Source organism: Cnephaeus nilssonii, assembly GCF_951640355.1.
Source record: "Cnephaeus nilssonii genome assembly, chromosome: 10".
Classification (NCBI taxonomy): domain Eukaryota; kingdom Metazoa; phylum Chordata; class Mammalia; order Chiroptera; family Vespertilionidae; genus Cnephaeus; species Cnephaeus nilssonii.
Window position 1 is genome coordinate 76,650,734 of NC_137081.1, and position 27,965 is coordinate 76,678,698.

Consider the following 27,965-nt stretch of genomic DNA (forward strand, 5'->3'; position numbering starts at 1 on the left):
ACTAGAGTCTTTTTCTTTGGTTGAGCCTACTGGGACCAGGCTGATGAGACGGCTAAAGAAAATTCATGGTAATATGAATTATGTGAATTTTCACTGAATGGAATTGAAACTTAAAAAGGATTTCCATATTTATCCCCATCGTGGTTTTGGAAGCTAATGTCCCGTTCAGAAGTTAAAGAGTTTGAACAGCTCACACAATCCTGTAAAAATTACAACTGGCTGCCCTTTAATAAATAAAGTCATTGTAAAGATTTACATTTACAGAGTGAAAAGTGAATACATAGCATTTTAAATTCAATCTTGGAAGTACTAATAAGTACTGACCCATAACAATATACACTAGCTAACTTTTTAACTGTCCATCATTAGCACCAATAAAGATTCAACAAAATTACGTTTATTCCCACATCTCAAAACAATTCTGCAAATTCTTTGTGAAGTTTAAGTATAGTCACAGACCTTAAATATTCACATTGTTTTCTATGTCATACTGAAAATATGTTCACTAATTTTCTGGATATTCTTTACAAAATCTTATTAAAATTCCTGGTATTATCATCCCTAAGTATACAGTAGCATAACCACACTATGTAGTTTCACATGATAGCTCCTTAGAGGTTTCACATCTAAATTACCAAGAACAAAACCCTTCCCTCCCTTCATTCTGTACTCAGCTTAATTCTATATACTAGTCCTTGGATTATGTACCACTGTCAAAGTATAACTGCATCAAAATTATCATGTTTGTGGATACAATAATATGCCATACAGAACAACAAAGTTACACATAATGACAAAGATTACTAAAGTTATGCAAGACGAACAAATGTTAGGACATGCTAGCTAGGCAAAGTCCCTAGAAAGAGGCTCCTACTATACTAAATTCAAATAACATCGACAAAATAACAAACAATTATCTTTTAAAAAATTATAAAGCTATTGGCAAATTAGATAATTGCTAAATAAAAGTAGAGCACAAGATTAAACTCTAATATTTACAACTGCAACATACTTGGGTAAAATTACATTTGTGCACATATCAGTGGCTTTTTAAAACAAAAATAAATCATATACATAGAGGAAAAATGAAGACAGCCTTCAGTTCAACAGAAGCTGAATTCAACCCATCTCAAAGATACTCAACAGCTCAAAGATTTACCACAGAATAAATAGAAGACTCACTGATAAACCAGGGCCATAGTACTAGTGTTTAAAACAAATTTTAAACAAATTAATGTCTATTGTTTATTCAAAGTCAGATGACTGTGCCAATGTGACCTCAACAGGAATATACTGAGACGTGCAAACAAATGTAAAACCTTCACTAGCTCTCTACCTTTTTTTCCTCAGAGGTTCCTGATAAGCTATAAATACAGGTACAATGCACAGTGATCTTTTTATTTATTGTTAGAATAGAAAAGAACTGAGAGAGTAATAGTTTTAATTTTATTTTTAAAAGGAAGACTGAATTTACCTGAAAAAGAAATGTGGCATCACACACAAACAAGCTTGAGGGGAGGAGTATGTTTGAGAATACGCTGTCATTCCGAATGCTGAAGGAAATGCGATCCCTGTTTACTGTTAAACTATGTAGTGTTGACGTTTTTTCTTTAAGGAAAAAACTTAATTTTTCGCTATGTACGTTTTGTGAATTTCGTTTTCAAATCACAGTAATCTACATAACCATTATTAACAGCTCTGTGTTATAGTACTGCAACAAACCAACAAACATTTAACTGCACTTCACATCAAGAGTATGTAAACTTAATTTTTTCCTCTTCAAGCCTTCAGAAAACTAGGGCTATTTCAGCAGCCAATCTGGTCAGAACCTCTGAAGGCAGTTCAGTGCCTCACAGTGTAAGTGACCATCTGTGGCACTGCATACCCATCTGGTATTGAAGTGTCCCCCTTCAGAGGCTTCCAGTAAGGCCTAGAGTTTAAGGTTAACATGAAAAAGTGCCACCTTTGTTTTAGATTAGTGATGGACTCTGACAAGATAAAATAAAGTTATTCTGTATATTGTTATACTTACAAGCAGCTCCAATCCTGAGTATTTATGGTAATATCTAAACATACAAAAATGTATGTACATTTTTCTCCACTTTCCTGTAAACTGTTTTCAGTATACTGTTTTATCCCTTTAACATTGAAACATGCAAATCATACATACAAGTATAAATACACAAAAGAAAACAATTTACACTCATTCAAAAGTCAAGCAACAACAAAAATAATATAGCTACAGTATTCAAATTATAAATAACAAATGCTTGAGGCATCTTATATTCCTAGAAGCAGCCAGCCATTCATCCTAATGTTCTTAGCTGCAATTGTAGAAATACTGAGTTTTGCACCTTCCATGCTTTTACAGTATTTATAACACTATCATATGTGGAGATAAAGACTTGTTTACTATAATCTCTTCTTTTCAGAATGAAGAATAAAGCAGCACTTACAAATATTGAAACAGTGGCAGCAACGGCAGGTGTTACCACTGCTAGATCAGGAGGATTCCATTCTAACAATTTTTAAATTAAAAAAGGAAAGGAAAAATTGACCTAAACAAACAATTACATGTTCATTCCTTGGGCACTTAACAGCGAGTCCAGCATGTCGTATGTGTCTTTGTAGTCCATATGCTGGCTGTTTGTACTGTACTCGTGATGGACATCAGGACCGTTGGTCTCCACTGGCTTCTTGTCCAGTTTCACGAGGGTGCTGAGATGTCCGTAGCCCACCTGGTATGTGACAGGGGGAGGAGGGGGTAAGGGATGGTTAAAAACAGAGTTGTGAGAGGATATATACTGCTTAACAGAGGAGGAAGAACTAGATGAACTACCTGAACTTTTGGAACTTTTGCTCATTTTGGCGTGATGGTTGTGAGATGCATCATTGACATGCAGCTTCTTCCTTGAAGAGCTGGAACTAGAGGAAATGCCATCACTGCTCAGGCCAACAGGACTCCTCAGAACAGTGGGTGGTATTCCATCAGCACTGTGTTTACTGCCACCACTGCTGCCACTGTGTGAGTGGGAATGCTTGTGACTGCTGGGGTGGTGGCGGTTGGAGGGATGTTCCTTGTGCTTATCTTTATGGTCTCTGCTAATATGTGGGCTGGAATGCTTGCTCTTCCCACTGCTTTCATCAGAAGAGCTGTGCCTTTCTGAAGAAACTTTTATCTTCATTTTCAGTTCTTCTTTACTGGCACTTTTATCAGTGGGTGGTAATGGGATCCGTAATTTCAGCGATCCACTTTTTTCCTTCTTATCTGCCATGTATTTTTCAGGTTTTTCTGCATTTGTGATCGGAATTTTCATTTTAATGGGAGAAGTTACAGAGCTGCTGCTCGTTGCCTGCGACTGCACGTGTTTGTGTTGCTGTTCTGCCTGGGCAGCTATATAATGATCCCTGACATCCAGATCAAGGGTTTCTAGCTTACGTTTTTCTCTGTATTTATCTAAAGACATCTTCTGAGGAACAACTCCTGGAGTAGCAGATATTGGTCCATGGTGCTTACTGCTCCCTGCTTTATGAGTATATTCTTGCTTAATAGAAGCATGATCAGAAATTTTGTCAGGTCTGTGATGCAATCCTGAATGCAGTGAGAGAGAAGGTCCCTGCTGGAAGTTGATGTTGTACTGGCTACCAGACAGAGATGTCTCCTGCTTCTGTGAATAGATCTGCTCGGTCCTTGCTGATTCTTGATGTTGAGGCCATTCTTGGTGTGATGACAAACTGTATGAGGTACCTGGCATTCCTGTTGCTAGCACTGACAAATTATCAGACGTATGGCTGTCTTGAACAGAAATATTTCCTGAATTCAGAGGTACTGGTGCAGGGAATGCCGATGTAGATGGTTGCTGAAAACTTGGGTTTGCAGGCACACCAGCAACACTATCCACTAAAATGGAATTCTGGACCAAAGATGAACCAAGAAGCGGTGTTTCCGATACTTGTCTATCTACTTTTGGTTTCTTAGCCGCCTGGTCAGCCTATTTAAATAAAAAGCAATGACAACACAGGAATTTAATACAATTCTTTGCTTATAAAAATTCTATATTTATAAAACAAGACTATAAAATTGAAAGCACTAATTTTGGAATTTGATATTCAACCTAGCCACCATTTGAGAAAGTAACTTAACTTGTCTAGGCTTTAACTTCCCCATTTGTAAAATGAGAAGAATATTACCATCATTGTGAGGTTTATAAAAAATTTATAAAATACTCAGCAAAGTCCAATGGACACAGTAGTTGAATAAGGTATGTGTGTATGTAGCTTCTGATACATTATAATTATTCAGGAATACTGGAAATAAAGAATATTTAACCCCCAAAATTCAAACTGGTTAGCTTTGTAATCGTTAGATAAATGACAAATTGATAATCTTTTAAACTCTGCCAATTCTCTTACCCTCCAGTTTCGAATCTTCTTCAACCTACTAGGCGTTTTCTCCAGTATTTGTAGAAATTCATGTGTTAACTCTAAAAATAAAATTTAAATTCATAACTTAGAAGGTGCCTTCATGATTTAAATTTCTCTCAAGTGAGCAATATTAAAAAGGTTCTCAAGAGTTCATCTACTTCACTATCACCCTCCTATTCAAACTTCAGCATTTAAGTAGACAGAGCTCTGAACTAGTATTTTTTAAAAAAATCACTCTCCCACCCAAATTTTATAAGCTTACTCAGAATCCCTGGAAAATTTAGTAGCATTAAAAGAATATTCTCCCAAAATATAAACCTCCACTAGGAAAAAAAAAAAATATTTGTTGCAGGCAAGATCCATTAATAGATTTAAAATTAGGGGCAAAAGTTTGAGGGAAAAAAAGGATATCTTCCTCAAGATATTTAATTGCAAAGAGAAAAACAGTAACTTTACAATGGAGAAACACAGTAAATAACATCTTAATCAAGTGATGATGGTTATCATTACTAGCAATAAGAGATATCAATATGATATCCCCCCAATAAGATCTATACTAATGAAAGGGTAATATGCTAATTAGACCGGACATCTTCCTGATGACCATCCGGACGTCCTTCCTGACAAAGCCGGGCCCAGGCGAAGCCACCAGCCCACAGTCCCGGGCGCTGGCGCCTGCAGCCCAGGAGAGGGAGAAAAGTTGCCCACCCCGCGGCTGCGGCTGGCCCAGGTCCCGGGTGCCTGTGGCCGGCCAGAGGGAGGGAATCCTGGGTCCCGGGTGCGGGGCCGAGGCAGAGGCGGTTAGGGGCCATCAGGCAGGCAGGCAGAGGGGTAAGGGGCAATCAGGCAGGTGAGCAGTTAGGAGCCAGCGGTCCCAGATTGCGAGAGGCAGTCGGACATCCCCCAGGGGGGTCCCAGATTGGAGAGGGTGCAGGCTGGGCTGAGAGACCCTCCCTCCACCCCGGGCCTCTAGTGCATTGATAAAATGCATTTTTGTGTTTCTAGATGTCCTCAGTTGCAACAGACATAAATCCTATTTTCCATTAGCTTTAAATTTTGTAAAGGAAGTTGGGGAAAGCCCACAAAAAGAATAAGCTATAACCCAACATACTAGTTTAGGCACATCTATTAAGTAAGGATGTTATTTATTTCCTTTCTGAAATTTATAATAACATAGCTAAAATATCTTAATCTCCAAGAATCTCCTACCTCTGGCCAACTTCTCTTATGTCTTAACCATGGAAATTTCTTATTAGAAGACCCTCAAATTCTAGGCTCAATTTAGAGAGCTTGTACCCCCAATTTTCCCTTGTCAATTCACATTTAATGTTGCAAGACAACAATGGCACATTTCATCAGTGGAACTACAGAGCAAGAACTGTTACCCAGAAAATACCATTAGTTGCTTCACATTGCTTCACATCTTCTGCAATAATACCTGACTTTGGGTCCATACATTTTAAACTCAACAAAACTAACCTTTGAGTTTGAAAAGTGTCAAAGGGCTTGAGATATTCAGTAGTGGTTAATATATGTACACTTTATCTTTTTTAGGCTAATGAATCCTTATTTTTCATCCTGTGTTCATTTGATCATGTAATTATTCTTTTAAATCTATTACAAATTGTTAAAAAGAATTATAGTTATGTTATATCTAAAAAAAAATAAGTATTTTTTGAAATACAAACTAAAATATTAATACATGAAATAATGATATCTGGATTAGCATTAAAATAACTATAGGGGAGCCCTGGCCGGTGTGGCTCAGTTGGTTGTAGCATCGTCCTGTACACCGAAAGATTGTTGGTTCGATTCTTGGTCAGCGCACATACCTAGGTTTCGGGTTCTCTCTCTAGTGGAGGTGTATATGAAAGACAACCAATCGATATTTCTCTCTTTCTCTCTCCCTCTCTCTAAAATCAATAAAGGCATGTCATTGGGTAAGGATTAAAAATAAAAAAACTGCAGGGGAGGAAGGATGCTGAAATGGCCAGAATTAGTAACTATTCAGTTTGGCATGAGTGTATGGGATTCACTAGTTTTCAAACCTATACAGAATTAGATAGAATCCTACCTAATAAAATAGTAATATGCAAATTGACCGCACCTTCGCTACGCCCACCAGCCAATCAGTGTGAGTATGCAAATTACCCAACAAAGATGGTGGTTAATTTGCACACACTGAGGGAGGGAGGAGTGAAGACTGAAGACAACTTAGAAGGAAGAGGGAGGAAAAGCGGAAAGCAAGGTGGCTGCCAGAGGGAAAGCCCGGGCGGGGCGGAGTGGGGCGGAGCCGGGCAGAGCGGGGCAGAGCAGGGCGGAGCGGGGTGGGCGGCAGTGGCCCGTGGGTGCAGGCGCGGTGGCCGCAATGGCGGCCGTAGCGACCGCTTGCAGGATTCTTCCTGCAAATGGGCTACTAGTTTTTCCATAATAAAAAGAAATAATTTTAATTTAAAAAAGATTTATTTTCTCTACTTACCATCTAATAATTCTAAAGTAACTGTAGGATCCACATATTCCCACCAATGTTTTCCATCAGTTGACACAGGAATCTCCCAATTGGACCATTTGCAAGCCAAATGAATGCATACACATGCTATCACTGTTGGTTTGTACTGAAGACAGAAGGTGGTAAGATGTAGACTGTTGTGGCGCATGTTTGAAAATGAAGAGTCATAGAAATTCAAATATGTAAAACAAAGAAAAAACATTTACCAGTAAGATTAGAACAAAAACAGAAGTATAAAGGTTTTCTTCTGTAAGCCTAAAGTACAAAATCTTATTTTATTATGTTAAAAGCTAACACTATACTTACAAAATTCTAGTACTAAAAAAAACCCTATACATTATGAACATTCCCCATACTCTTAAGCCCGAGTATTTTATTAATATTTTATTAATACTAATATATTAATATTTCTGAATTTTGCTTTTACATCTAAATTCAAAGTATTTTTATTTCTTTATAAATGGAGGTGAAGACATATACCTAATACACTTCTATTTCCAATAACCACTATAATACCTTAAACTTTTTTTGGTGACATTTTTGCTTTTTTTGTAATACCATGGCAAAAAAAATAATGAAAAAGCAGAGGACTCTTGGTAAAAGTGACACATTTCAACAATGCATGATAATCAGGGATTCTACCATTTTATGTGGCTTAAACATAATTCTCAAGTAAGTTAAAGAGAATTTAACACTTTTTCTATGTAAACCTCTGTCTTCTTTTCAATAGACCCACAGAGAAAACTTACCTTTTGCGCAACAGCTTCAAAGCCCAATGTTGCTATGTACTACAAAAATACTCTTTCTCCTTCTACTATACTGGGCATGTAACATGTTACAAGTAGGCTTTTCTAACCAAAGTTTTAAATTTAAGTGTTAACTTTTTGCTTTTGTTGTTCAGAATTCCTCGGAATAGAGTTTAAAGCCCAACAACATGTATCTGAGGATAATAATGGATATTTGCCAATCCAAAATTTAAATAAAACTTAACAGTGTCACAAAAAAATTAAGGGCCACACAAAGCTGGTTTGGTCCCTCCTCCCCAAAAACCCATTAAAAAAACCCAACAAATTTAAATAATTAATATAATCAATACAGAACAAAATTTTATATTAGATATTAAAGGCTTTTAAAAACTATTCTTCCACTTCAGTTTCAGAATTAATGAAAATGTTTATTGATCAATCATAACCCACACCATTTTGTATTTATATAAACTAAAAAGGAAGTAAGGTTTTTTTAAAAGTAAAAGTTGTACTTATGCACATCTAGGCACTGATAGGAGTCGACTACTTCTAATTTACTACTAATGGGTATTATGTAACCAAGTTATAGAAATTTTATTTATTAAAAAACTTTAATGATTAAAATTAAGATTGGATCAATGTGAAATTTTAAAAATTGTCATTTAACTATAATTATAAACTAGAAATAGCTTTATACTTACCAAGTTGCTCGAATTTCTACGTTAAGTTTAGCTCTGTGTAATCTTTAGCTGCTATTCAGGCTACCAATTTTAGACTTATGCACTCACAAATCGAGAATATGTCATCAGAAAGCACCACTACACTTCACATTGTGCATTTAACCCCTCTGTGCCCAAAGTCCCTTGTACAATACACCGCAAAGCAGACAGGAAGGTACCACCACAGTAGATGGTCCAGTCTCCTGTTGCAACAAGGGTAAGAGACACATTGAGGGGGCCCTGCATTAAAGGAAGCTATAGTGTGCTACAACAGTGCAACAAAGAGGGTCAGGATAACAACCTGTTGGTAGCCATGAAATAGGATGTCTGTGCCAAATCCTTGCTTGCTGTAAGGAAAAAAAAGAAAAACGAAGACAATACTATCAGCTTTAACATGCTACCATTAAAAAGTTCTCAACATAACAAAAACTTCAAAGATGTGTACACAAAAAGTAAATTTTACTTACTACTTACAAATATCACAAGAGCGCCATCATTTTCTATACTACTGAAAATCTTCAACAACATTCACTCAAATGTTTCTTGCTATCCCCCAAAGATCTGAGAAACAAGCCGATTTGCTTTTAGCTAGCCAGTTACAAGGGCTAAACTTGTTACTAAGTTAAGCATCTAGTCAGCTAAAAGTTGCAATAAAGCATTCTCCTGGATTTAAAAAAAAAGAAGAGGAAGAAGAAGAAAAGATTTTGAAGTCTAACACAAAATACAAAGAGTTGCCTGCCAGACTTAATCCTCAGTCATATTTAAATTGGCTTAGTACTTCCATCAAAATAAAAGAAAACAAACCCCCACCCTCCAAAGTCAGAGAGCACAACGGCTCAGTTTTTTATCATGCTACTAAGCATCAACAAATAAACAACCTAAAACATTATAAGGACAGATATAGGAAACTCCACTATATATATATTTTTAAATTATAGAATCCAATTAATAGAACTTTAGATATGAGTACTATAGAGGGAATCATGATGCTTCAACACTGTCACCCTCTCAAAGAATGGAAATTAAGACACTGAAATGGAAAACAGGCCCTCCCCTTCTGCTTATTTTTCCCAACAGGGATGCCTCTGCTATAGTTCACCCTTTTCTTCCAATTACATTCATAAAACTGACATAATCTTTCCCATTTCAACTAGGATTAGTTCTCTTCAACTCACCCCTCTCTAAAAGGCCTCAAAATCCTTGCCCCTGGTAGTGTTATCTGTAGCACCTGTAATCCCTGCTGTCCCATGTGAATCTTAAAAAGGGACTTGGGCTTAGCAGAGCTGTGCTAAGAGTGTCAAAGAATGTCCTGGAGACAGTTTGACTTAAGTATTGCTTTCTTCCCTTATGGGAAAGAAAGGATAAATCAGAAAAGTGAAGGTCCCTGTAAAGTGACATTAGCCAATTCTGCAGCAAAGGAGCAGAATACCAATTTTCTCTTGTGGGGAAAGGAGGTAAAGGACTTGGAAGAAGCCAAACCATTTACTCCCTTCACAAAAGATGCAAAATATGTAGACAAGAAATTTTAAATTGCCATAGCAGTTTTCACCTCACAAGATGTCTAAATTCAATAACCTCACTGTGCAACAGAGGAAGAATGTAGGAAAAATGTTCTTTTGTTAGCTTAAAATTGTAAATAGAGAAAAAAAAAAAAAAGAACAAACATGAAAGAAAATGTATTAAATGGAGTGAGATACAAACCCTGTTACTCAAAATGTTAGTCACACAAGAGGAGTTTAAACATATATAAAATCTGTACTAAAATTTAAGTCAGTCACATTTTAAACATTAACAAAAAAATCGTATTTTAATATTTTGCTTTGGATGATACATAAAATTTAGTTTTTATAAATGTTATAAAATTTATTATTCAATTTTGCAAATCAATGTTCTTTATGTCTCTAGCTTTTTTAGATATAGGAGAAAGTACAAAAAAACTAATAAACTTTGAAAAACAATTTTTAAAAAGCTGACTAAAACTTCACAATACTAAGCTGAAAATCCAGTTTCAATTCCCACTAAAGTATTATTTTAACCTATATTAATATCTTCCTTCAATATCATTCTTCATCAGACTCAATTTAAAACAAGTTATATGGCTTTCCATTAGTCTGACAAAACAGTTTACCCTTTCAAGTTTTTAGGAAAATAGAACTACTCAGATTTTTTTTTCTTAATTCAACATCTATACTAGTTATCTATACAAATCTATACTATACTGTAATACTGGGGATGAGAATGTGCTATAAAATATATTCATATAATCACAAAGAACAGGAACTATAATTAAGTATGTTCAAGTTTATAAATGATAATAGGTGCTATTAGGATAAAAATATATATAATGGCATTTTTAGAGGTCCAGTTCTTGTGGTGTCAGATAACAGAGCCTTTTTTTTTTTTTTTAATGTAGTCATAACATAATAAAATCCTACCTAGGTATAAAATGAATTAAATTTAGAATGAATAAAATGTGAGGCTATTTAGGTAAACAGTAAAAAACAAAACAAGACCTTCAAAAGTCTTACCCATTTTGTTTAGAATAATCCTAAAGAAGTCTGGTGGTAAAAGAATGAAAACTGCAAAATTTAATTTTCAAAAAGGAAGTAATAGAAAAAAGGCACACTAAAGGTTCTAAGGGGTTGCTATTAGTACATAACATTTCTAATGGGAAACAGTACTAGCAGCAGCAGTATAACAACATGCAACTGTGGAAAAACTATTTCTAGGCATATAACAGATACACAGGATTCATTAACAAGAGCAGAAAAATGTGTTCCACATGCTTTATAAGCAGTAAAGCAAAAAGTATAAAAGCTTCCTTATTCCTGTTTATAAAAGGTGTAATAGCCACATTATACACTATGTATCATGCTATATATTTCCTCATTTTACACAAAAAGAAAACCATTTTTAGTAATACCAAAGAACTGTGAAAAATGTATTAAACCAATTTTGTTCAAATGAAGATGGGCAAAACATTTGCAAACATGACAAATCTAAGAAACACAATTTTTTACAGAAAAAATTTGAGGTTGACCTCCAAATTCTTATACTGTAGTCTTTTCAAGAAGTCAATGAAAGTTTCTGACATAAATTAAAAATTAATACTACTCTCTGTACCCATGTGTTAATGGCCTACATCTTAAATATTAACTGAAATATAGGACAGGCATAGCCCAATGGGGAGGTAGAGAGCCCAAATATTTGAAGCCCTCCAAATTTTTAGTGAAATGAAACTCTCACTGAAGTGTATACAAATAGAAGTAGATGAGTAGGAAGATACCTAACACTAAAAAGTAATGCTTCAAAATGACATTTCCCTTATTTTAATAAAATTAAAGAAAAGGCTATAAGAACAAAATAACATTTAAATCAATTATAGACAACAAAAATAATAAATACTGTATTAATTAAAAAGTTTCAAAGATCACTTACCTCTTACTAACTGGGTACATTTCACCACATCTGTGTGTGGGTGCTCAATGGTGATCTCAAAACCTGAAATGAAAAGCACTTTTTTCCCCAATCACTTACCACTACAATACTTGCCTGAGAAATGCCATTCACCACACAACCATAAATGTGTAATATATTTTTCACTATTAAAAAAACCCAAAGATAATGTTTCTTATCACTGACATGATCACTATATACCTCTGATAAGAAATCATTTCTTCTCAAAAACAATGTTCCAATTATGAAAATTTATTATCAAAGTTATTTGGAGATTGGGGGGAATATTTATTCAAAATTCTGAATTACAATTAGTTTGAGATTATTCTCATGTTAAAAATAAACTAAAATCACGACAAATACAAATAAGTTTGTCCCACATGTTAAGCAGGGAATTCAACTATGTAGTATATTTCTCTCCCCCTCCCCTTTTTATTGAATTTACTGGTGTTCTTAAGTGTATTCCAACTCTTTCAGAAGATGTGAAAAGAAATTTTTCATAAATATAACCTTTGGATTACAGTGTAAGAAATGACCTTTTAAATAATATAGTGCTCTTATTTTCTTAGTATGCCTTAGATCAAAAGGTTTCAGCAAGTTAGCTTATAACTATGTTTCATTAATAATAAAATTGTTAAGGTTAAGTATACCTTGTAGGCCTCATGATTCATTAAACCACTGTTTCTAAAACCAAAGATAAAATATTGAAAAGCTTCCAATGCCCAATCAACCCTTAAGTAGGACCGGGCTCAACCCTTAAGTAGGGTGAGGGAGGACACATCTAATGCCTTCAGAAGCAGTAAGTGAATAATATCCTAATAAATAGGTAATCTGGATTTATAAAGTTACTGTATGGTCTATTTATATTCCTATAATAAAACTGTAATAAAACCTGCAAAATCGTACTTTAATGAAAGCCAAAGAGGTGTATCTTATACATTCTTATGTTTCCCTTAAAATGCTATTATTCATTCTCCGTGCTTAAGACTCTGTCATAATGCAAATAACACAATGATTTAAAAAAAAAAAAATACCTTTAATTATTTTAAAATATAATTTTCTTTTTCAACTTTCATTATATTTAAATTTTCATATTTATTTAATTTATATAATAAAACAATAACATTTACATTACTAGATTTGGAGGGAATGAGAATATTCTCACTTTTATTTTTGTATCTTTTTATACTATAAAAACTTTAAACAAGTGATATACATTTCAAACAAGCTACTTTTGTAATAAAAAGAATCAGTTATTATGAGAAGCTGTGATTACCACTTGAATCCAACATGTGGGAATGGAGTAATAAATAAAATAAAAATAACTACCATAATAAATAATGATTATGACACAGACACTATGTGGCAATTTTTTAATACATCGTCTTCACAATGTTAAGGTAGGCATTATTATTCCACCTCATATATAGAATGAAGGCATGAAAGGTAAAGAGGGGAATTTTGCCCAAGTCAGAGGCCTACAGATTTAAACCCAGCTCTCCATAAAGACAATGTTCTTTTAGGAGTAATACATGACTTCACAGAAGTCAAAACTGTCTTAAGCCCCAATTTCCTCATGGTAAAGTGAAACATCAGAATAAATGATCTTTAGAGGCCAATTAAGTTGTACTAACTTTGCAGACAACATAACTTTTAGAAAAGAATGTTCAACATTTAACTATTATGTCACATTAAAAATGATATACATTCATTAAATACTGACTATAAGCTGTAGGAGAACAAGAACTGCCATGTATGTATGTACACATTACAATCATATGCAACAGTTTGAGAGGAATATTTCATTCTCCAATGCAAAGCCAGAACGAAGCACAATATCCCAATTATCTGAAAACATTAAAATCTCACCAAAGGTTGTTTATGTGAAATGAAATTAAATTTTTAAAAATGGTTTTCTTATAACCAGGCAATAATATTCTGGCCCCAAACTTTGTTTTAAAATGAAACTTTCATCAAAGATAAAATCACTCCAGACATTTTTTCCTTTATTTAGAATACATATAGCAGGCCCTTGAATAATGTCATTTCATTCAACATCATTTGTTATACCATAGGAACTTAACTCTTGTTTGTATCAATTAGCCCATAGTAAACTGGTTTTGTTATATGTTGTTTCACTTAGTTAAAATACCAATTGATGACATTAAGTAAAGACTTATTGTACTGCATTGAAGAACACACATAAAAATATATGATGTAAGTACATACCTAGGGTTTGTAGCATTATGGTTTCAAGTAAAACCAGTTCTTGAGTTTGTTGAAGGTAAGCCTGTGAGGTAAAAACAGTAATATTAAAATACTTAAGATAAACGTAACTACTAGACTATGGGACCGTTAAATCTCATGAGAATTATAGGTTGATTACAACAGAATTAGAGTAGTTTATAAATATGAAGGAAAAAAATCGAAGGAAATAGAGAAAGCCTATATTCTGTGACAAGTCTAAATTGAATTACTTCTGTAAATAAAGCAAAACCCCAAAAAACCTAATGATAATGATAATATGAAAGGGGGGATTGCTAATTGGAACAAAAGAGATCTCTAGTCTATAATATAAAACTTTACCTAGGTATTATGAGTGCTTATTAAGATAGAAAGCACCAACTCACATAAGAACACCAAATTCAAACCCACCTTAAAGAAAAGTCTTATCAATCAACTTAATCTAGGATAGCATCATGTGATAATTTCTTGAAGTAACAGGAGGTTACTTTTAGAATTAACTTCCTCTCTTCAAAAAAGGCAAAATAAAATTTTTTAAAAAGCTGTATAATCTCTAGATTAAAAGGAAAAATTTTAGATATAAAATACCAAAATAATGTATCATACACCCAACCTCAATAAAGTATTCACCCCCTAGCTGGTTTTGCTCAGTGTTAGAGGGTTAGCTCCTAGACTGAAGGGTTGTGGGTTTGATTCTGGTCAAAGGCATGTATCTCGGGGTGCATGTGGGAGGCAACCAATTGATGTGTCTCTCTCACATCAATGTTTCTCTCAGTCTCCCCGCCTCCTTTCCACTCTTTAAAAAATCAATGGAAAAAAAAAAATCCTTGGGGTAGGATTAACAAAATAAAAATTTCACCTATTGCAATTACTCTGGAAATAAATGGTATAAAAATTTTTCTGCAATCTCATTTTTAGATCATGACATAACTACTAGAAATATTGTTAATAAGAAAACAATATATCACATATAAGTATTCATTTATATAAGGACATACTGCTAAACCCAGAGTGAGAGTACCTTTAATTTTATTTTTGTCCCATTTTGAAAAGGTCACTGAGCTGATTTTTAAAACATACATTTCGGTTATTTGAACAATATCCTAAGTAACCACAAGAAATAATTCTGAATTTGTAAAATTAGTAGACACTACTAATTTTAAATAGTTCTTATTTTTGAATAATCATAAATTCTATTTTTGAATGGCTATATTAATATTCTACTTCCTTAACACATCTAGGATAACAACATCTAGATTAATAAAATCAGATATAGTTAATTGGAACTTAAACTTGGTCCAAATCAAACTGAATTAATATAATCTGGTAGTCATTTAGTACTTAAAAGTTCCTGATAAAGAACTCAACTATAATAAGAGTGCTAGAAAAATGATTTTAAAGGCCCAGAATTCTTTCTTGTTATAAGATATCAGATCATTTTAAAATGGTGCTTTCAAACAAGGTCTATTAAAATACTGATGATGAACAAGTTGTTTGGAAATTAGCATTACTCTTTAGGAAAATATTTTTAAAAAGTGCTTGCCGCTCATGAAAGCATGGTGAAATGTATTTTTATGTATCGAAGAGATAAGTAGTAGTATATATGCATTAAATAAAGAAACAATTCTGTAAAAAAGATTAACTACTGGTCTGGAAGTAAATCCAGAGGTTTTCCTATTCCTTCATTTGCTAACAATTTTGAGTTATTTCTCTCTGATCTTGAACATACCCAAACGATGGAGGTGAAATGATTTACCCTCTACACATATCACAGATATGCTGTGAGAATAAACAAATGTGAAATACTTAAAAAGTACCTTACATAATTCAGAATGACATTATAATTCATGAACATACATGAAATATGTCTCCGCCTGATTGCTTCCTGCCTTTACATTCTTAAGTGGTAACAGGAATAAGCAGCATTTGGAAGGCAACACTAATTAAGATATATTTTTATCACGTCTAAATAATGAAAAGGTTTCAAATTTACAAAGAAAAATAAAAAAAAAAAACCCAAAAAACAAAAAATACCCCAATTTTTACATACATCACACTTAGTATCCAGCAGTGGCTCTAGGGGATGAAGACAAGCATGTGCTACTTTGATAACATGTTCAAGTTTTCGAGCCTGTTCTTCCACTTTTGCAGCCAAAAATAATGCAGTAGGTGATATTATCTGCAGCAAAGAAAGAAAGTTGGTGATTTAAAAACAAATTTTGGAAAAAACTTACTTTCTAAAGGGGAGAGGTGTGCAAGAAAGGAATGTAACACTGAAATTATGAATTGCTAGTTGAGCTATGAAAAGATTGATGATGAGAGTTTTAATAAAGTTATTCAATAAATAGAACTAGTTACCCTAATTGATAAAATCTGTTTTACTTGTTTTGTAAGTAGATTACTAAAGGAAAAAGACTTATACTTAATTAAAGTAAGAGAAAGTTTAAATAATATTAATGCACATTGTGAAGGTAAAGGGAAAAAAAACACCTTAAGACAAGGAATGAAGCCATAGTTTTAAAAAACGATGAAAAACTGGGTAAAGTATACCTAAATTTTCCTTCTTTTAGGACAGCCACCACTTTCTAGGGTTTTCTTAAATTAATCAATGACTCATTGTGTAGCTAAAAGCTACACAATCTTGCTTAAGAGACAGGAAAAGGATCTATAAGGCAAATTGAAGATTCTGCACATGAAACTGCTACCTAATATCTCTAGTACTTTACTAACATCATTAAAAGTTTCATGGAAATAAACATGTACGACAAACTAACAGAGAAGAAACATTGCCAATTGAAGATCTAGAAATAAGCAATTTTTAAAGCATTACTGAGTTATGTTCTTTGGATTAAAGTATAAGAACATAGCACTAAGACAGAGAACACTAATTTTGAACAAACATTTATCCCTGAACTTACTAATAAACCAAGTAACTGCTGACCCAGAAAATGGGCATACTTTAAACTCAAATAACGTTCTAAGATTACAGACAAGTAATATTTCATGGTGATGGAAGGAGACAAGACTTTGGGTGCTGAGCACACAATGGAGTTATATTACAACAGATGTTATATTATAATGTTGTATACCTGAAATTTACATAAAGTTATTAACAATGCTACCCCCATAAATTTAATTGAAAAGGAAATATCTCATGGAAAGATAATGTCTAAATGTCAAGATTCAGATACATTATTTTTCAAGAGATAAACATCTGAGTCTCACTGTATCTTGGGGTTCAATCACTATATAGAAACAATGTCAAAAGAGAAAGGGAAAGAGAGAAGGGCATAAATCAATGCTATGTGATTTGGGTAGGTAACAAAAGGAGAAAATTTCTGATATAGGGAAGGTGGAGCCTTTATTTCACTGACATGAAATTTAATTGCTAGATTTTGTATTTGAAAGGAACCTTCTCTATTCCAAATGCATTTGCAGATGAATGAGTAAAAATGACTAGAAGTCTTCTTCCTTCCTGATATATCAATCTTTAAAACAGATCTAAAATTAAGTAAGTTTGGCTTTAAATAACCAGAAATAATGTTACCTTAAAAGGACTGAATAATTTTAACTTGAACTTTCAAATTAATTTCATCTTTTAAAATTAAAATTATAACAAAAAATATTTTTAATTGAGAATGCTAAAAAAGCAATGTATTCTTAGTTTTCATAAATTTAGAATACACTGTTATTCTTACAATAGATTTAATTAAGCAATATCAAAATCAGCTAATATTCTTAAAATGCCAGTTAAATAGTCACCCAGGGTGGGGGAGCAGAATGGTGGTGGTGGTATTTCTGAGATGTAAAAAGTATAAAACAACTGAGATTGGATTATTCCTATCTGGTACTTTTCCCCATACTTAAAATTTCCTACCACTGCTACCTATTTTGATTAACTACTTTTCTATTTAAAGGCTTAACTCAAAAGATCATCTCCTTCCAAAGTAAAATTTCTGAGCCAGAGTAAAGTACCCTTCTTTATTCAAAGAAAAATTATGCATACCTCTATCATTATATTTATACTGTATTCTAACTTCTGGTTTATTAATCTTTCTGTCCTCCAGTCTAGAAGCAGCTTGAACACAGAGACTGACTTATTCATTCATGTTCCCATTATCTAGCATTGTGCAGCTGCTGTTCAATATATTTGAATGAATGACACGTGGATAACCTATATATAAACATAAAGGCACCAATATGTAATTCAAAGTATTCCAAATGCCACGGTAAAAATCTAAGAACCAATACCAAGGTAAGAAATGCAAGAAACACCCAATAAAATGAAGACACTCAGTTTCGAATAACTTCTCATTTATTATCTTATTCACATCTAAAAGGGGAATGGCTAAGCCAGCTTTCAAATGCTACAACTATTTATCAAGGAGTGAAGCAATAGAGGAACAAGGCAAAAGTCAAATTAGAATAAACTTAATATTTAAACTCCTTCCCAACTGCCAGATGATCCAGAATTTCTCTTACTTGCCTAAAGGCACTTTTAAAAGTCTCTAATGAGTTTTTCTTGGTAAAATCTTTTAGGATTCCCAGTCACAGGTCCATCCTCTTCAGACTTTTTGAAAGCCTCAATATGAAGAGGTACTTTCAGACCACAGTTGTCTCCTTAGAAGAGCGTCTCAATGTAACAAAGTATTGTACTAGTGAATGATTCTCAAATTCTACAAGTAATTTTAAAAATTAAGTATTTAGTGAGCTAAGCAATGATCATCAGGGTAGATTCCTGTGTATTTACCCACACTCCTCACAGAAGTCTTTCTGTTCCCTCTAAATAGGGCTCAATTCTCATTCTCCTCCAGTGCAACTAATACCCAATACTCTTCCAAAGTTCCTGGTGAAATCCACTAACTCCATTCACATTTCCTTCTCTACAGCCTGCAAACATTTTACTCCATCAGGGCTGTAAAAACAAAACAAAACACCTTTTTAGATAAATACTTTGTAAATATCCAAGTGAGACTTTAATTTTAAGGGTGACTAAGAAAGGTAATCAAACTAGGCACTACTGTTTTTTATATGGAAAGTTGATTCTGTTGTGTGGCTTATTAAAAGGATAAGAATGTCAAATGTTTTAAATATTGGCAGTACTAGTTGGTCTGTGGCTTTTGAGGGAACATTCATTAACACACATAAACTTGGCTCAAAGTCAAAGAATTCACATCAATGCTGGAGTACATACTTGGCTGGTTCAAGGACCAATTACTAACAGATTCAGTTCACTGGGGACAGGGACCATGCATTACCTGCCTTGTGTTCTGGTCCCCAGTTTGATAAACTTTCTCCAATTACTGTAACTAAAGGGAAGGGAAATTTATTTTTAAATAGTCCAGAGTTTGTTACTCTAGCAAATGTACAACTAGTTCAAGGAGGTATTATATTCTCAAAACAATATACCATATAAATCATGGAGGGGGAGGAAGAGGTGATGAAGCCAGCTGCAGCACAGTAGTCAGACTGCCTCAGTAGAATCTGACTAGCCTAGGCAATTTACTTATTCTCTTTGTGGTTCAGTTTCTGCATCTGTAAAATGGGAGAAACAGTATCTGCTGTAAACTTGTGGTGAGGATTAAATGGATAAAGATATGTACAGCACTTAGAATAGTGCCCTATAGTAATATGACTCAAATGTCATTACTATGTTGAAAAATTAAACAATTGTGTATTGTTAGTGTTGAGCTTAAGTTTTAAATGCGATTTAACACGCTATAAAAATTTTCTTCTTTCTTGCTCACCTCTTCCTTCCACAGTTAAACTCAATTCTTTAAAGGTTCTTAGTTTCGAACTAAGCAGATTAAAACACTGAATTATGATATTTGACATTAATGGTTATACCCACATTCCTTTCTTCCTTTCTCCCTGCCGTTGTTTTCACCCCCTTCTCTTTTTCTATTCCTTTATGTTTTCATTCCTACCTCTTGGTCTCACTCCTCCTGCCCATTCCTGGCCGCTGTCTCCCCTTTCTCTGCTCATGATGATGCCCTCACTGCTGACATTCTTCACTCTCCATTGCTGGCTTCAACCTTGATAGTTGGAGGCAAGGTTTTCGAATTAACAAAAAGCCTGGGCAATTTCTAAGTCACCGGAAGATGGCTATATCAGCCAGTTTCAAGTGAATCATCTGGTCTTTGTTTTAGTAATTAACTTTATGCACACTCTTTGTGTGTACATTTGTATTTAAGAACCACCCACAGCTGTGTTATTACTCAACTTTAAATCTCCTAATCCCCAAAAAGCACTAAAAGAAGCAAAGATAAGACTTCTAAATCTGCTTTCTATTTGATAATACAATACTAGTATCAACAGGCTCCTAAACCATAGTTTCATCTCTTTGTCGTGCAGGCCAGTGAACCCATTCACCCTCCTCCTACCCCCACCCCCCCTTTTTCAACTGCCTCAACACCAATCCCTTCCCTGACTAAGACGAGGATAATTATTTCTGTGCTTTGAAAAAGATTTCATTAATAAATATCTAGCTAGTTCTAGGTATCACAGCTTAAAATTTGGAAATCACTTGCCAAAGGTATAGGTGAGGACAAGTAGTAATGATATAACTTTAGCAGAGACTCATAGAAAGAAATTCCTAGAATAGAAAAAGGAAAGGTAGAAACTTAGATATAAGTAAAAACAAGGGAGGTAAGACCCCCACCAAAAAAGAAAATGGAAAAGTTCAAAATGTACATTTGCTAATAAGAAAGATTACCAAGCTCAAGCAAATTAAACCAAAATTCCAGCACAATATTAAGAAGTGGTTTAAATCTTTAATTTTGCTGCACTGAAAAGACTGACATTTCAATATTACAGAAAATGTCATTAACTCAGCCTGGTATTTTAGCTATTTTTTTTTCCTACTCATATAATTATGTGTGAATGTAATACTGTCAACAGAAGATAATTTAGCTTGAGAATTTAAAAAATCTTCAGGCTGGATGTTTTTTGGGACATCTAATTACATTTAAAAGAGAGCTGGCTTAATAAAGACTAAAAAATACTAGTATTCAATATTGCTGAAAAGCAGTCTTCAAGAGAATAAGGCTTGATTTCCATAATTACATTTAAATATATTAAATATGCCTAATACTATCTGGCATTTTAACATTTATTTATTGTTACAAAAGAAAAACAACACACAAACAAAAAGCAACTTATACTTTAAAGTACACTTAGCATTTCATAGTTAAGTCTCTATTCTCAGCTACCATCTCCCAAACTCATGTAGTACTTACTGTGAAACAAGAACATTAACATTGCATAGGTACTCAAATATTCTACATTAATCTTAAAAAGTCCACTTTTGCCCTGGCCAGTTTGGCTCAGTTGGGCATTGTCCCGTGCACTGAAAGGTTGCCAGTTTGATCCTTGGTAGGGGGCATGCGGAAGGCAGACGATTAATGTTTTGCTCTCACACTGACGTTTCTCTCTCTCCCCTTATCTCTCTCTAAAAATAATAATTAAAAAAGGTCTACTTTCCTTCAAATGGCTAAACAAATAAGAACTAATATTATAGAAAAGTTAATATTATGAAGATGGCGGTATTCCTCAAATTGATCTATAGATTCACAGAGTGCCTGTCAAAATCCCAGCTTCTGTTTTATAGAAACTAACAAGCTGATCCTAAAATTCTTATGGAGATGCAAGGGACCCAGATAGCCAAAACAATCTTGAAAGAGAAAGTTGGAAGACTCATACTTCCTGAATTCAAAATTTACTATAAAATTAATCAAAACTATGTGGTACTGCACCAGAGCATCACTCAACCATCTCCACAAATGACACACCCAAAGAGCAGACAGCAGAGCCCCACTATAGCAAATCTTGCTCTGTGGGGTCAGCCCCTGCACAATAGCTCCTTCCCTGTAGTGACAGCCAGTCTTCACACCAATCAGTTGGAGGGTCAATCCCTCCCACTGAGGTGCCAATAGCAATCAAGTCTCAACTACACACAACCCATACAATGGACACACCTGGAGCACCTTGCTCAGGTGAACAGGGAAATAATGTGCCTGGGCCCAGAAGACACCTACTACATCATCAGGCCACTCTACTAAGACTGAGAGATGTAGCGGCCCTACATAATACATAGAAACAAACACAGGGAGACAGACAAAATGAGGAGACAAAGAAACATGTCCCAAATGAAAGAATAGGACAAAACTCTAGAAAAAGAACCAAACAAAATGGAGATAAGCAATCTATCGGATGCACAGTTCAAAACACTGGCTGAATGAATAAGAAAACAATACCCCTACATATGCTGCCCACAAGAAACCTACTTCAGATCAAAAGATACACAGATTGCCCTGGCCGGAGCATCATCCTGCACACCTAAAAGGGCACATTTCGATTCCTGGTCAGGGCACATACATAGATGTTTCTCTCTCACATAGATGTCATAGATGTTTCTCTTCCTACCCCCTAAAAACACACCACACAAACTGAAAGTAAAGAATGGGAAAAGAGAGTTCATGCAAATAGAAATGGGGAAAAAAAAGAAAAGCTGGATAGCAATATTTACATTGGACAAAAGGCTAGTCACAAGAGACAATTCTACTTCTGGTATTTAGCTGAAGAAACTCAAAACATTAATTCAAAAAGACAGAGATCCCTGCGTTCATTATAGCATTATTTATAACTAGAGGCCTGGTGCACGAAATTCAGGCACTTGAGGGGGGGGGAGGGGGGAATCCCTCAGCCCGGCTTGAGGCTCCCGCCACCGCCGTTGGACTTGCCAGCCATGAGCCTGGCTTCTGGCTGAGCGGTGCTCTCCCTATGTGTGTCATAGCGACTGGTCATTCTGCCATTGGGCCAATTTGCTTATTAGCCTTTTATTATATAGGATAGCTAAGATATGGAAGAAACGTAAGTGTTCAATAAAGAAGTAGAAAATATATACAAGGGAATATTACTCAGCCATAAAAAACAAAATCCTGCCATTTGTGATAGCATGAATAGACCTAGAGGGTATTATGCTAAATGAAGTAAGTCAGACAGAAAAAGACAAATACCATATGATTTCACTTATATATGGAATCTAAAAAATAAAATAAAGAACAAGCAGAACAGAAACAGACTCAGGCACAGAGAACATTTTGATGGTTGCCAGGTGGGACAGAGTTTGTGAGGATGGCTGAAAAAGGTAAAGGGACTAAGATGTACAAATTGCCAGTTATAAAAACAGCCAAGGAGAAGTAAAGCACTGCACAGGAAATACAGTCAATAATATTGTAATAACTATACTAGGTATACCAGTTAATAATGCAGATTTTTTCAATAGATGGAGTTACACATGTTGATATATATGCGATTTGATATGTATGCTGTTTTGTTGTATTGACAGCAAGCTTCAAAACTTCATGTCAAATTTGCTGAAGGTGTTAACATTATAGATATTTTTATGCTTAAAAATGTTGAATTTCGTGCCAAAAAAAGAGCATTTGCGGGAAGTTTTAATTCATTACTTTATTTTGAAGAAAGTTATTGTATACTTTGGGAAGCTTATGGTGAACATGCTCCATCTCAAGATACTTGTGAACGCCGGTTTAAACGCTTTAAAAGTGATGATTTTTATGTGAAAGACATATAACGTCCAGGTCAACCGAAAAAGTTTGAAGACCAACAATTACAAGCATTATTGGATGAAGATGCGTGTCAAACTCAAAAACAACTTGCAAAAAAATTAAATGTTGCTCAGCAAACAATTTCCGATCATCTATAAGCAATGGGAAAGATTTTAAAGGAAGGAAAATGGGTGCCACATCAACTGAACGAAAGACAAATGGAAAACCGAAAAGTCATCAGTAAAATGTTGTTTGAATGGCATTCAAGACTTTTTTGCACTGAATTGTGACTGGCGATGAAAAGTGGATTTCGAGAATCCCAAATGCACAAAATCATGGGTTGATCCAGGTCAACATCGACTGCAAAGCCAAATTGCTTCGGAAAGAAGACAATGTGTTTGGTGGGATCAGGAAAGTGTGGTGTATTATGAACTTCTAAAACCAGGTGAAACTGTTAATACTGATTGCTACTGACAACAAATAATCAATTGAACCACGCTTTGATCGTGAAACGGCCAGAATGGTCCAGAAGACATGGCAAAATAATTTTGCTTCATGATGATGCACCATCACACACTTAAAACCAGTTAAAGACACTTTAAAAGATCTTTCCTGGGAAGTATTAACCCACCCGCTATATTCACCAGATCTTGCTCCTTCAGATTACCACTTGTTTCGATGAATGGCACACGCACTTTCTGAGCAGCACTTCAACACATACGAAGAAGTGGAAAATTGGGTCTCTGAATGGTTTGCCTCAAAACAAGAAAAGTTCTATTGGGACGGTATCCACAAATTACCTGAAAGATGGGGGAAATGTATAGCTAGCAATGGACATTACTTTGAATAAAGCACTCTTGATATTTCTCTTGAATTTATCGTGTTTTCTTTGATTACAAAATCCACCATTATTAACCGGTACACCTAGTATATATGTATGGTGTCAGATGAATACCAGGCTTATTGGGGTGATCACAGTGTATGTTAATGTCTCATCACTACGTTGTATACCTAAATTAATGTAATATTGAATGTCAACTATAATTGAAAAAAAGAAGTTAAAACACACACACACACACAGTATGTGGTATTGGCATAAGGAAAGACATATAGATCATGGAACAGAATAGAGACCAAAATAAACATATTTATAGTAGATTGGTTTTTCAACAAGAATACCAAGATAATTCAATGGGGGAAAAATAGTCTTTTCAACAAATGGCGACAGGACTACTGGATATCCACATGCAAAAAAGTGAAGATGGCAGTTCCCTTCTTTACGCCATAAACAAAAACTAACTCAAAATGGATCAAAGACCTAAATGTGACAGCTAAAACTATAAAACTTATTAGAAAAAAACAGAAATATATTTTCATGCCCCTGAATAAAACAATACTTTCGTAGGTATAACAGCAAAGCACAAGTGACAGATGAAAAATATAAACTGAATGCATGTGCTACAAATGATAACATCAAGAAAGTGCAAGATAGTCCATAGCAGGAAGGAGTCATTTGAAAATCCTATCTATAAATAATAAAAGCATAATATGCTAATTAAACCAGAAGTCCTTCCGGACTAAGCCGCGGTGGCAGGAGCTGCAGCTGCTGCGGCGGTGGAGGCTGAGTCCCTTACACGAATTTCATGCACAGGGCCTCTAGTATCTGATAATAGACTGTTACTCAGGATATATAAAGAACTCTTATAAAATAATAATAAAAAGACAACACAAATTAAAAAATGGCGAAAGGATCTAAGCAGACATTTCTCCAGAGAAGATACACAAAAAGATGTTCAATACCATTAGGTATTATGGAAACGCAAATCAAAACCACAATGAAATACATTATACTCACTAGGATGGCCACAATAAGATGGCTTTGATAAAAAAAGAGAAAAGACAATACTAAGTGTTGACAAAGAGGTAGAGAAATAGGAACCCTTACACATAGCTTGTGGAAAGTAAAATCGTTGGCTACTTTGGAAAACAGTTTGGCAGTTTTTCTAAATGGTTTTAAAAAAACTCTCCAAGATAACGGAGGTCTAGAGTTACCATACAACCCAGCAATTTCACTTCCAGGTATATATACCCAAGAGAAATGAAAACAGGTGTCTACACAAAAACTTGTACACGAATGTTCACAATAGCATTATTCACAACAGACCCCAAATAGAAACAATCCCAATGTCCATCAATGAGGTATTAGTCCCATGATGTATGGAAAGTTTATTCATCCGTTAAAAGGAATGAAGTACTGATACATGCCACCCTATGGATGGATCTTGGAAACATTATGCTATGACCATATTGTATAATTCCAGCTATATGCAATGTTCAGAATATGCAAAGCTATAGAGATAGAGAATGGTATATCCCAGGGTTGAGAGGGAGAAATTGTGAACCGCTGAGTGCCATGGTCGATGCTCAATCACTGAGCCACAGAAGCTGGGCTATATCCATTTCTTAAACAATGATTCACTTTGACTTATGCAATCATTTCAGAAAATCATTAATTTTCTTGTTTGGTTAACAAAAATAATTTGAACTATGTTCAAGTCTACATAAATGAACCATATTAATTTAAACAGCTACTCCTATTAGGCATTCAAAACAACAATCACTGAACTATAGCAATAGAAACTACAGGATCTACCTAAGGATATGGGGAACGTGTAAAAATCTGGAATCCTCTCTGAATCAATGCACCATTTAAAGACTGCTCCCAAATCCTCATAACTTTTTCCTGCGCTCTCGGCTATTTTTTAAACCCTCACACTTAGAGAGAGGAAGTGGGAGGGGGAGACAGAGACAGAGACAGAGACAGAGGGAGAGAGAGAGATAGAGAGAGGGAGAGAGAGAGAGAGAGAGAGAGAGAGAGAGAGAGAGAGAGAGGAAAAAAGAGAGAAACAAACATTGATTGGTTGCCTGCACCCCGACTGGGGATCAAACCCTAAACCTTTTGGTGTACAAGATGATGTTTCAACCAAGCCAGGGCTCAGCTATTTTTTCCCAAGCTTGGAACTATGTCTGTTTTCATGATCTTAAGATTCTTGACTAGAAAAGAATTATAATTTTTACTTTTTCAACTTCTAAATGAGACCTCAATTTCAAATTAGTTTGAATGTGCACTCTTTCTTATATAACACATTCCATTGTCAATTCCACTATAATGTATTTGTTGATAGATACAAACATCTATACATGTATTTGTTGATAGATACAAACATCTATATCAAACATTTGTTGATAGATACAAACATCTTTCCATTAGTAGTTACCTGGTGTTAACTTTTAAGAGTTTATAGTCCAAACCAGCCCTGTCAAATATAAATGTAATGTAATTATGATTTTTCAAGTAACCACATTAACATAGTAAGTAGGAAATTAACTCCTAGCTAATGTTTATATAGACATATATATATATATTAGCATAGGTTTAAACCTATAGTTGGCATTCTGAATATAAAATTCATTAAAATTATATTAAAATAGATTTAAATGTATTAAATGCTTCACATTGCATGTATTTACTTAAATACGATCACATAGGTACTTAATATGTCAGCTTTATAACTAGAACCATAACTTATTTAAGTATAAAATATTAAGTTTAATACTCCCAAATATTATAGGGTAGTAAGGTATAGTGATGGAATTTGTTTACTTAAAAAAAAATTACCCAATTTTCTATACCAAAAACATCTTCAGAATCCTTGTTCTAGCTTCCTTCAAAGTCAATTTATAAATGGCCAAAAGTCAGTATACAGAAACCTTTGCGTGTCTTGGCCAATGCAAACATTAAAAATGCTGTGCTAGTTCTGGGACAAACGCCACCATAGAAGTATTTGAACCATTAGTACTAACAGACACAGGTATGTATGCGTGTGCATGTGTATATGGAAAATCTTTGAATATTTTACAATCATCTAATTTTTGAAAAAGAAAAACCTGCTTCAAGGAGACTTTATAAAGACTCGTGTAATATATAGTCAAAATGCTCCATAAGTCAATATCCCTGTAATTAGGCACTTGGAGCACCATGTTTGAGAACAACCTTAAAGCTTTTTGGAAAACTTTTTATAGGTATTCTTTTCAGATTCAATTTGGGGGAAAAAAAAAAATCAATAAAAAATATCACATGCTTTCTTTTTTTATGTTATCAATAAACTCTCCCAGATAGATTCTTTTTGTTTAACAGAATAAACTTCAAGTATATTAATTATTCCTAGAAGGACTAACCCTAATGAAGTACATTTAAATGATAGTCTATTGTAGTGATTAGAAATTAGTGTATCAA

General features: G+C 34.4%; 1 protein-coding gene across 6 annotated transcripts in view; it reads right to left on the reverse strand.

The window, feature by feature from the left end:
• Positions 1-205: 205 nt before the first annotated feature.
• Positions 206-27,965, reverse strand: part of CCNT2 (cyclin T2) — a 39,213-nt gene continuing 11,453 nt past the window's right edge. The window contains exons 3-10 of one of the 6 annotated variants that reach the window (XM_079781915.1): positions 16,150-16,278; positions 14,085-14,145; positions 11,838-11,900; positions 8,701-8,746; positions 6,905-7,068; positions 4,414-4,484; positions 2,840-3,992; positions 206-2,738 (exon numbers count right to left, since the gene is read on the reverse strand). In XM_079781915.1, the coding sequence (XP_079638041.1) occupies positions 2,671-2,738; positions 2,840-3,992; positions 4,414-4,484; positions 6,905-7,068; positions 8,701-8,746; positions 11,838-11,900; positions 14,085-14,145; positions 16,150-16,278 (1,755 nt within the window). In that variant the 3' untranslated portion in view covers positions 206-2,670. Of the gene's footprint in view, positions 3,993-4,413; positions 4,485-6,904; positions 7,069-8,381; positions 8,747-8,866; positions 8,961-11,837; positions 11,901-14,084; positions 14,146-16,149; positions 16,279-20,026; positions 20,102-27,965 lie in introns of those variants that run through there. The other 5 variants (XM_079781916.1, XM_079781913.1, XM_079781917.1 and 2 more) reach the window with 5 other exon arrangements.